The 12,016-nt window shown below is 47.3% G+C and overlaps 1 protein-coding gene across 1 annotated transcript in view; it reads left to right on the top strand.

Annotated features, from left to right (window-relative positions):
- Positions 1-11,631, top strand: part of kif1ca (kinesin family member 1C, a) — a 28,256-nt gene extending 16,625 nt beyond the window's left edge. The window contains exons 13-23 of the mRNA XM_062536351.1: positions 262-434; positions 908-987; positions 1,412-1,487; positions 1,792-1,871; positions 4,153-4,247; positions 4,404-4,487; positions 4,826-5,006; positions 5,668-5,740; positions 6,032-6,130; positions 8,031-8,633; positions 9,076-11,631. Of these exons, the coding sequence (XP_062392335.1) occupies positions 262-434; positions 908-987; positions 1,412-1,487; positions 1,792-1,871; positions 4,153-4,247; positions 4,404-4,487; positions 4,826-5,006; positions 5,668-5,740; positions 6,032-6,130; positions 8,031-8,633; positions 9,076-10,044 (2,513 nt within the window). The 3' untranslated portion in view covers positions 10,045-11,631. The remainder of the gene's footprint in view (positions 1-261; positions 435-907; positions 988-1,411; positions 1,488-1,791; positions 1,872-4,152; positions 4,248-4,403; positions 4,488-4,825; positions 5,007-5,667; positions 5,741-6,031; positions 6,131-8,030; positions 8,634-9,075) is intronic.
- Positions 11,632-12,016: the final 385 nt, after the last annotated feature.

Here is a 12,016-nt window from a genome sequence, read left to right on the forward strand (position 1 = left end):
CTGCACTGGTAGACATGCATAGCTCAGACACTGATGCCAAGTTTCTGCACTGTGTGCTCACACACCCAAACCCACACATGTATGCACAGCTACACACACACACACACTCTTAATTTTATTTTGATTGCTCGCTTGCTCACTCTCGCTCTTTCTCTCTCTCACACACACACACACACACACACACACACACATACACACACACACACACACACACACTCTCACTTCCTCTCATTCCTCCCTGTCTTCTGTCCCTGTCGTCAGGCCCGGACGGCAACAGTCTGGCCCGGGTAACTGCCGGCTCCTCTAGTGCCATGGAAGTGTCCGACGTCCACCCGCCTCCCCTCTCAGACCCCACATCGCCCCTGGAGGCCCCCACGGAAGAGCAGGGCCCCCACGGGCCCATCAGCAAGGAGGAGGCCGTGGAGAGGCTCAAGGTAGGACATTCCTCTCACATTCCACAGGCTGGAGGCGACTTCTGGGCTGCACAAGAGATTGAGCGTTTGACAAAAAAGCCTTTGCTAAGACTGCACTGCTTTTTCAATAATGTTTTTCCAAGCAAGACGTAAGTGTTTGTGGAGACAATACCCAAACATGTTGTGCACATGTTGTCAACTTATGTGCACAATGCACATAACAGTCGTACTCACAAAAAGTCAGGGATTTCGGCTTTCAGGTATAAATTGTTTGATGGAATAACCATTGCATGCTTCTACTTAAATTCCCTGCTTTCATGGCATAATACCACTGTAGCTTGAATTTCACCCGAAAGTCCGATATCCCTACGTTTTTGTGAGTAGTGTATAGTATTCATGTTGGTATTTAGAGTGTCAGAGCACTTGCTTGTTGTTGATGTTTGCTATGCAGGGCACCCTATGTGTTCTCTTACACCTCAGCTCTGCTTTCCCAGGAAACGGAGAAGATCATCGCGGAGATGAACGAGACCTGGGAGGAGAAGCTCAGGAAAACGGAGGCCATTCGACAGGAAAGGTGCGCCACACCCAGCCTTCTCTTTCATCGGTCACGCCTCATTCACATGCTCTCTATCGCTTTGTCTGTGGCTCACACACAGACGCACACACACACACACACGTACACACAGTGGAAACTTTGGTTACACACTCACACTCACACATACACACACTGTGGAAACTTTGGTTACACACACAGACACACAAACACACCCATGCACAGTGGAAACTTTGGTTACACACTCACACACACAGACACACTCACACAGGCACACACATGGACACATATACACACTCTCTCTCTCTCACACATACACACAGGCACACACTCCGTGTGTGAAACAGTGGAAACTTTGGTTTCATTCTTTCCTTTTTATCGGTGCAGTAGTCAGGATGAGCGCTGTGGCTCACGGTCTCTTTTGTTCCCCCCGGTGTGTCTGCAGAGAGTCCCTGCTGGCAGAGATGGGCGTATCCATCCGCGAGGACGGAGGAACGGTGGGGGTCTTCTCCCCTAAAAGAGTGAGTCAGCACACTCCAGTCTTCCGCTCCCCACCCCCATCCCCCCGCCGCCCACACAGTCCTTTACACCAGCACGCACACAAATGTGCCATAATTTGTTTTACTAAGGGTAATTACACTGCAGAGAAGCTTTTGTTGCGCAGCTTAGGGGAAATGTGCCTCCGGGCTGGTAAAACTAATAAAACGCTTATTGTGTCAGGAGTTAACATTGTGCTGTGTGTGTGCGTGTGTGTGTGTGTGTGTGTGTGTGTGTGTGTGTGTGTGTGTGTGTGTGTGTGTGTGTGTGCGTGTGTGTGTGTTTCAGACTCCTCATCTGGTGAACTTGAATGAAGATCCACTGATGTCAGAGTGTTTGATTTACTACATTAAGGACGGGCTGACTAGGTAAACATCACCGACATCATGATAATCACTCATAATAATAGTTCTTTATTTAGGCCAAAGGAAACAAACTGTATGTGAATCTGTAGAGAGATTCTTGACTGTCGTAAGATGCAAAGGGATCCTAGTCTTGTAAGAGACAAAGGGATCCAGTGTTGTTTACACACATGTCCAAATAGCAAAAAGCAGCACACTTAAGACACTCACAGCTGGAAAGCGCTAATATCAAGTTTTCTATGCACAGAAAGCGAATGCTGTGCCTTGCCATATTACGTGGAATTTAATAAGCTGTCACCTCACTACGTAAACAGCGCTCATCACTAGAATTTGTGTGCCCACAGCTGAAAGGTACAATTCCACCACAAGCGCAGGGGAATGTTACTCTGGGGGCATGTTTGTGAGTCCCCATGCTCATGCCCCCATAGTGTAGCACTGGAGCTGCTGGGTTGCCTTAGCTGCTGGCTGCAGCAACGCGAGTTAGATACATTATATCATTTTTTTCGTACTTTGTACTATCAGTACTCGGTGACCTCGGGAGACAGAGATATATATGTGAAAAATCAATGGAGTTCTCCTTCAATATCCTATTCTAGCAGATTGGGAAGTGGATGTTGTGAAAGTGAAAGTACGTCATTAGAAAGGCAAACAAAAGTTAAGGGTGCTTTTGACATAGTACGGTGTAGAAAAACTGGTGCTCTGAATACTGATTCTGTTGTCCCTGAAAGTTTCTCAAATGGACACGTTTCACCGTTATCGGGATCACACCTGCTTTTTTAAAAGGCAATTTTTTTTCTCCGTAAAACAGACACGTCCCGTTTTCATTTTCATTTTGTACATATAATCAGAGGTGTAGTGGTAAGATAAGAGATGGCTAGTGTGGAAGTGTGAGTGAATGCTAGAGATGGAAGTGTGAGTGAATGCTGTGATGATTGTAAGGTGCACTGCACCATGCTGTTTCGGATTTTGAAAAAGGCATTCAGAACATGTTTGATGATGGTGAAGGTTATTGTCCAATATTTATAACAATACCAATGGTATTAAATGATTCCTAGAGTGTTGATGAGTGTACACATACATTTTTAATGTTAAAAGTTGCAATTGGTGAATAAACCCTTGAGAGGTGGATGAACTCGAATAAGAGCTGGATAAACTGTGTTTACCTTCACTACATCCCTGCATGCGACGTCATGTGTTAAGGTGCAAATAGCGTCAAACAGGCGGTAATTTGTCCCTCAGTAACATTTGTGATTTTAATAGGCTACCAAACTGTGCTGAGAGTAATTGGTGCTAGTTCCAAATTGCTGTTCTGTTTTTAGATGGCACTGGTTCATTCATAATATGTCTCTTATGTTGTTGGGTGAAGCTTTGTGGCGACCAAGTCGAATTTCCCCCACAGGGACATTTCTCTCCCATAATACCAGTGAATGTCAGAACATTTGTTACAATAGACAAAAAAGAGAGTCCACTGGTGATTGCTAACCATGTACAAGCACAGAACCCCAGTCATTGTGCTGTCGGTATTGACTTTGTGTCATGTGTGTGGCCAGTCAGTCAACAGAATGTTATTAAAGTAAAGAATATGGCTGTTGACTTTAGGAAGTCGCCACCCACGTTTCACACGCACCGTCATAAAAGGCCTGGGTGCTGCTGTGACAGGCTCTGTAGCTAAACTGGTGCACAGACTACAAATACCTCAGTGCAATTAGCCACTGCTGCCATGTTACCCTGCAACCAGTTTTGTCAAAGAGAGTGCAACAATATAGCTTAAGCAAGGGGGGGGGGGGGTGTTTGGAGAGAGAGGAAGAGCACTTTACCTCTATTGCACTATAATATTCTGTCATGTTTTTTTCCCCTAACCAGTTGAAGTCTTGGGAGCAATCACTCAGTGCAGTGGTAGTTGGAGATACAAAGTACTTTGAGAGCATTGACATGCAAGTTGTGGAATCGCTCTTCCGAGATTCACTCATCAGTATTGTGAAGCTCATCTCTTGTCTTAATGTGGTTTTAGATTGGGATAGTCGTCAGCTGGTGTAATTACGCTGCCTACAAACCTAATTTCCTGTGGGAGGCGTTCAAGTTTGAGTTCTGTTGAGTTGAACAGCTTGGAATGGTTCAAGCTCTGTGTGATCACAGTCTGTGGGAGATTTCATCCGTCAGTCATTATCGCCATTCATTCAAATTCCCGTTTGTGTTAACTGCACAACAGTCTGGCCTGTTCCTCCCAGTGTGAAGCTTGTGGTATAACTGTGTGTGTGTGTGTGTGTGTGTGTGTGTTTTCTAATAGGGTGGGTCAGAACGAGGTGGACATTCGTCTGACTGGTCAGTTCATCAAAGAGCAGCACTGCATCTTCGGAAGCAGAGTCACCGAATCGGGAGAGGGTAAGACACACACTAGCATAAACACACACACACACACACACACACACACATACTGAGCTCCACTAATTGCCCGTTCCTCCCGTATGCACTAGTACAGCGTGTGCTGTTCTGTTGTGTGCCGACTGTCATGGCAGTTTGTGTTCTTCTCTCCTGCAGTGGAAGTGACAGTGCTGCCTCTGGACGGGGCGGAGACGTATGTCAACGGCAAGCAAATTACAGAGCCGGTGGTGCTCAAACAAGGTACCAGACTACACACACACACACACACACACACACACCAGACACACCAGACACACACACACACACACACACACACACACACACACACACACACACTCGCAGACGAGACAGACAGATGTATGCATGTATCTGCCCATACATGCACAACTGACTGCAGGGATTCTGGCTATTTTGTTTTCTTGTGTTCTAAGTTCCGGTCGTACATCTTTCTCACGCTCCTGCTGTCGCCCCTTACATTTTCTCTGTCCGTCTATCCCCCTCCCTCTCTCTCTCTTTCTCTTTCTCTCTCTCTCTTTCTCTCCCTCTCTCGCTCACTCTCACTCTCTGTTGTCTCCTAGGCAACAGGGTGGTGATGGGCAAGAATCATGTGTTCCGATTCAACCACCCGGAGCAGGCGCGGCAGGAGCGCGAGCGCAACGCCGCCCAGGACCAGCAGGGGGAGCAGGCGGACTGGAGCTATGCCCAGAGAGAGCTGCTGGAGAAGCAGGGCATCGACATCAAGCAGGAGATGGAGAAAAGGTGAGCACACGCCAGACAACTTCTCCTCCTGAGTCACGCCCTAGCGTTATGTTACCCACCAGACAGGCATATTGTGGAGACAAAATACGTCAGGACAATTGACACTGAAGGAAAGGGATCATTACAGGAAATGGATATGAGGTGGATTATAGTGTTATTCACGCAAGTTTCACATTCAAAATCAAATCATGTGGAGATAAATCTAACAAGTGAATAGCTGCATGTTGAAAACTGTAGCTGACAGTGCTATTGTCACTTCTCAAAATAGCACTTCAGACCCGTGAATGTCACAAGTGGATTTGGGGAGTTGAAATGTATTCATCTCGACATCAGGCAGTCTTATAAATAAATCATCACTCTAAGGGATGCCCTCACAGTACCCTTTGCTTTTTGGCGTGCGGCTCAGGGGCATGTTGTTGTTGTGTGCACAGTGAGGACATGATACCGGGCTCGCTTTGTACTGTCAGACATTAAAAGCTGATAAAGGGCTGATCTGTTGCCTGTGGTTTCTTTGGTTTGTGTCTTTTTTTTCTGTCTTTTTGTTTGTTTTTGTTGTTTTATCTTTTTGCACTTCTCCACTTTGGAACCCCCCCATCCCCCATCCCCCATCCCCCACCCCTGCATGTCAGTCAGCATCTGTCATTATGTCCCCATCCACCAGGCTTCAGGATCTGGAGAATCAGTACCGCAAAGAGAAGGAGGAGGCAGACCAGATTCTGGAACAACAGAGACTGGTGAGTGTATGTGTGTGTGTGTGTGTGTGTGTGTGTGAGCGAGGGAACAAAACAGAAAGGCTGTTCAAACTAATCTCCATATTATCACTACTTAATATGCTGAAACTGCAGATATGTCCAGGCAGTCTAGACTAGAGCACCTTAAGCTGTCCTGTTCACAACCCCTCACACAAACACACAGTAGATACAATGGCATGACGCCCATACAGTCCTATATATACATATGCATTTGGTGATGTGTATGGTCCTAAGCGTGTGGACTGGCGGTGACCTTGTGCTCCCCCTCCCCAGTATGCAGACTCCGACAGCGGGGACGACTCCGACAAGCGCTCCTGTGAAGAGAGCTGGAGGCTCATCTCCTCCCTGCGCGAGAAGCTACCAGCCAACAAGGTCAGGCACGCACACACACAGTCTCCCTCTCATTCTCTCTCTCGCTCTCTCGGTCTCTCTCTTTCACTCTCTTTCTTTGTGGTTCTGTTTTTCCCCTTTTTCTCTCTCACTTTTCTGTCTTTCTTTGTCAGTCTCTGCATCACACACTCACACTCAAACTCACACTCTCTCTCACATACACACACACACACACACACAGACACACACACACACACAGACACACTTGCTTTGTGCTCTCCCTTGTCACTCTCACCAACGACCTCAGTCTCATCAAATGCTTTTACCGAACCTGGTAAACATTCCCATTTTACGCACGGCTGGTCACGGCTCCCACTCACTCCGATAAACTCTCTCTCTGTCTCTCTGTCTCTCTCTCTCTCTCTCTCTCTCTCTCTCTCTCTCTCTCTCTCTCTCTCTCTCTCTCTCTCTCTCTCTCTCTCTCTCGCGCACACACACTCTTTTTTCCCCATCTCTCACACCTCCACACAGACACACACCCACATTTTAGCCGGAGAGTATTTCTCTCCTCGCCCGCTGTCTGAGTCACTGTCTGAAGGTCACACACACACACCACTGTGTTTGTGAGCTGGTCTCTCTCGCTCTCTCTCTCTCTCTCTCTTTCTCTCTCTCTCTCTCTCTCTCTCTCTCTCTCTCTCTCTCGCTCTCTTTGTCGGGGCTGCATCTGAATGATAAGGCCTTGTCTTGCTGGTAGCACTAGTTAGGGATTTAATTATTTCACCTTATCTGATGGGAGGGTGGAATTATTCACATGCAGTTTGGCAGAATAGGCTTTTTGGACGTGCTGTGCCCTTTGATAGACAACTCACTGGCGGCACCTTGAGCCAAATGTGTCTGATGGTGTCTGTAAGTGTGATTTGGACTCACAGTTCAATTTATTTCCTTGCTGGAATCAATGGTGCTTGTAAAGTAGAGATACTAAAGCTCCATTTCCAAAAGAGTTGGGATGCTGTGAAAAATGTAAATTAAAACAGAATACTAAGATTCGCAAGGCCCGTAAACCCTGTATTTGATTGGGAAGAGTGCAAAGACAACATATACATGCTCAAACAAATAGATGTTAGTCTTCCTAGAAGGAAAGAGTTTTAACCAATATTTGCGAATGAAGCATCAAAAAAAAGCATCATAAAGATGAATTCAAAATGAGCATACATTTTTTATGACATTTTTCAGTTTCAGCATGCCTCTGTCATTATTGCAACTAAATATGAGTTTACAAGATTTGTTTTTATCCACGTGATTTTGCACAGCATCACATTTACCCTATATGGGTAAAAGCCTTGCAAAGACAATCACTGTACCAGTGTACCACTGTAGTAATAACTGCACATCTCATCTCATTTCCTAGTTTCTCTCTCTTTCACACTAACACACTCATTCCCACTCTTTTATAGATATTTAATCAGAGTTCATGTTCAAGCTGTTAAGACCCCATGCGAAGGACCCTGAGATGCTTTCTCATGTTATGGCAATATAATATGAATAAACCTGTAATAAAAAAAAGCTGAATTGAGTTAAATTAAATTGAATTGAACTTTAACGAGTCAATAGAACAGTGCCTCCGGGGAAGTAATGGCGTGTGGAAGACAACTCCAAGCCCCTTTTATGGCACGGTCAGACTATACGATTTTTTTGTCGCTCACGATTGTCGTTTTCAAGCCAGACTTTTTGTCGGGCTGTTTTAGAACGTCGTGAACGACAAATCGCAAGTCGTGAAGCATGTCACATTAAAATTCACTCCGCGTTCGATGTCGTGCCCGACCATTTGAAATCGGATACGACGCTGTAAACTTGTTGGTCACGACAAATTCGGGCCAAAATCGGGCTGAAATCGTGTGATCTGACCAGGCCATTAATGAGCGTCTTGTTCCTGGCTGTGCAGGTGCAGTCCATAGTGAAGAAGTGTGGCCTGCCCAGCAGTGGGAAGCGACGCGAGCCGTTGCGCGTCTACCAGATCCCGCAGCGCCGCCGCATCCACATGGACCCCAAGCACCTGACGATGGACGACCTGCGCACGCAGGCGGTCAAGGAGATCTGCTACGAGGTGGCGCTGGGCGACTTCCGCCACACGCGGCAGGAGATCGAGGCGCTGGCCATCGTGCGCATGAAGGAGCTGTGCCGCACCTACCGGCAGCGGGACCCGCAGGAGCGCGACAGCTGGCGCAGCGTGGCCCGCGACGTCTGCGACACGGTGGGCATCGGCGAGGAGGAGACGGGCGACCGGGCCGTGGAGATGGTGGAGGGGAGCTCGGGAGGAGGAGGTGGAGGAGGAGGAGGAGGAGGTGGTGGTGGAGGAGTAATGGGAGGAGGAGGAGGAGGGGGGAAGTTGGAGCGGAAGAAGGCGGACATGGTGGACCTGAAGGCGCACATCGACAAGCTGACGGACATCCTGCAGGAGGTGAAGCTGCAGAACAACGTGAAGGACGAGGAGATCCGCTCGCTCAGGGACCGCATGATCAAGATGGAGAAGGTCATCCCTGGAATGGTGAGTAGTCGTCGTGTTTTCACAAACGCACTCTAGCACACACCACCAGACGCACACATTCACACCTACACATAGACCTTCACATGTGCCGTTTGTAGATAGAATATGTGTATAGGATACTAACGGGTTAACTCATAGTAAGTAAAAGAACAACTTTTTGGCTTTGTTTTACAAGGTGAAGAAGCCACATTTGGTACTGAACTACACGATTGAAATACACCAGAGATACACCTACTCACATATATACTGATATTATTTAGTGAATAGAATAGATAGATAGATAGATAGATAGATAGATAGATAGATAGATACATAGATAGATATACAGACATAGATCTAGATAAATAGATACCTGATGCAGGCAGCTGTACATGTACACAGAGTGCATTTGCACGGCACTGTTGCTGTGCTGATGCAGAGTCTCCCTTTCCTCTGTCGCCAGGGCGACGCTGGCATGGACGAGTCTGACGCAATCGGAGAGGAAGAGGTGAGCGGCCCCATCGGCAGGCAGATGGAGGACGGAGGTTACCGGCGCGGCCGTCACCGCTGGCAACACCCTGAGCAGCATCAGGACCCCAAGCGCCTGTGCAGGGTCCCCGGGGGCCCACCCAACGCTCCCTTCATCCCCAATCCCAATCCCAATCCCCGGGGCCCGCCCAACCCTTTCGGAATCCCCATCGGCGCCCCGCCCAACGGCCCCTTCCTGCCCGGGACGGGTCGCTTCCTCCCCCCGCTGGAGCGAAAGCTGCAGTTCCCCTTCAAGAACAACCCCCAGCACAGAGCCTTCGTCTGGGGCCCCACCTCAGGCCCACCGGGGTCGGACGAGGGGCCCAACGAGGAGGGCCCCCTGGAGCCGGCCTCGCTGGCGGACTCGGTGCCCTCGTTCCAGGCCTCCCACGCACCTCCCCAGGACGGCTCGGGGCCCTGGGGTCAGGGGCACAACAGCTACCGCCAGCAGCAGCAGCGCCGCAACCACCAACACCAGCACGGCAACCGCAACCACCACGGCAACCAGCGCAACAACCGCCAGCGCTCCCGCCAGAAGGGACGCAACCCCTTCGACGGCTACGTGGAGCGGGCCAACGAGCAGGCCGGGCAGAACCGCAACGGCAACCCGAACCAGGGCTTCCAGCACCAGCAGCACCAGCACCAGCACCAGCACCACCAGCAGCAACAGCAGCAACAGCAGCAGCAGCAGCACCAGGGGGGCAGGATGCGGTACAGCTGGCACAACGCCGGCTCGGACCTCCAGGACAAGCAGGGCGGCGTCAACAGCCAGAACTGGAGGGGAGGGGAGGAGGGCCTGCAGAGGCCCAGCGAGAGGCCCCGCAGCGGGGGGAGCCCCAGAGGGCCGCCGGCCCAGGAGGCAGCCAAGAGGAACAGTAGGGCTGAGGAGCCCATGGAGGCTTAAGGGAGGGAGGGAGGAGTGGAATGGAACGAATGGAAGAAAGAAAGAAAGAAAGCGGGAGAGACGTCTAATTTTTTTTTTTTTTTTTTTTTTTTTCGTATTCAGATTCCACAAATATTTCTCTGGGATACACACACATACACCACTCAAATCCAGACACACACACACACACACATACTGTACACACATACACATACTGTACACACACACACACACACACACACACACACACACACACACACACACACAGACAGACACACATACATACACACATACACACATACACACACACGCTCTGTTCTAGGTGCTGAGATATTTTGCTCCGAGGGCAGTATGTGCTCACAGGCAAGCACTTGCACTTATTGGAAATCTCCTTGAGGGGGTTTGACATGGAAACACTTTTAGTGCAATAACACTGAGCTTGATTTTATACCACATTTTGACAGAATCATTGTGTTCTTGACTGTTGATAAATGTGCCTGATCCGACACAACCCTTTAGAGGATCACGACAGGACCTTACTCACTGTGCTGTATATGTTTGTGCCTTTCTGCAGCCTCTATATAATACCCACAATTGCGCCCTGTATTTATAGTTATACAGTGGGGTTTTGTTCTGGTATATATTAGAACATTTTATACAATGTACATATTCAATGTTTGTACATGGAGGGATGGATTTGCCATAGGTTTTTAATACCGTATAAACCATGGGGTATACTTTATATATTTGGAATACCGTTAGGTTGTGTATATGATTATATAAACTGCAAATATTGAGGCATAAGCTGCTATGATTGACTGCTGTTGCGGTTATGAAAACTGACATATTTACCTGCTAAAACAGCCAAAGAATTTCACCCAGGGGCAAAGAGACCCTTACTGCACATAAACAAGGAGGAACACCTGGTCAGGCACAGAAATGCATAGGTCAGGCAGGCAGGTTGGACTGCTGTGCGTGATTGATGTGTTGTTCACTTGAGAACTTTAGGCTTGTTGAGAGAAGGCTTAATGCGTGGTTGCGAATGATTTGTATATTTTGTATTTTTTTTTCGCTCTCCATTTTAATAATTTTAGTCCCCATCCCATCCCCTCCCAGCTTTCATTGTGTGAGTGATGAATGGCAGCATTCCACTAGACAAAGACTCAGAGATCTGTCAGGAAGGCATCAGAAACGATGAAAAGCCAAATGCGTGATGTACTGTTGGATAAATGAAGTTAGACATCATGGACAGAGCAACAGTGCAAGAGTGGCAAAGGAAGGAAGGAAGGAAGGAAGGTTGTTTTTGTTTTTTCTTTTCTTATTTTTCAGGACAAACACTCAGTCATGAAGCTATGAGTGTGACTGAGATCCAGGGCTAACAGTTGTAGTTTTTTTTTTTTTTTTTTACATTTTAACAATCTTTTCCATTGTACAATACAATATGCAATACAATCATAAGGACATAAATTGTATTTTTAAGAGAAGAGAATTGATGTAATATAGATTTTGTGTGAGGTAATTTCAACCCCCTGCAGAAGATGAAAATAGATAAAACATGAATTTTGTTTGCTCATATTATTAATAATAAAAATAAACAATATCTATGATGACGGTGGTGATCCTTCGTATATTATCTCCTCTGGTGATAGAAAATGTTAATAAGAAACAGAGTGAATTGCACCCGAATTTGCTAAATCAATGCAGTTAATAGGCTTTTTTCATCATCACAATCTGACACATTTTGGGAAATATTTAACAGAAATTCAACATTATTATTGTGTAATAAAATGGAAAGAAGAGATCTATTGAGGTACAAATACACATCTTGATGTATATGGGGTGAAAACCATTCAACCTTCCAACGTTCTCTCAACATTCAGCAGCACTCAAGAAGATCAATATGGTTTAGTTCAGAACTAATCTTAGCAAGTGGTCTCCATAATGGTGGAGGAGATTTGGCTAATCCATGTGAAGTGATGGTGGGATGTTTGTC

Source organism: Sardina pilchardus, chromosome 5 (assembly GCF_963854185.1).
Source record: "Sardina pilchardus chromosome 5, fSarPil1.1, whole genome shotgun sequence".
Taxonomy (NCBI): domain Eukaryota; kingdom Metazoa; phylum Chordata; class Actinopteri; order Clupeiformes; family Clupeidae; genus Sardina; species Sardina pilchardus.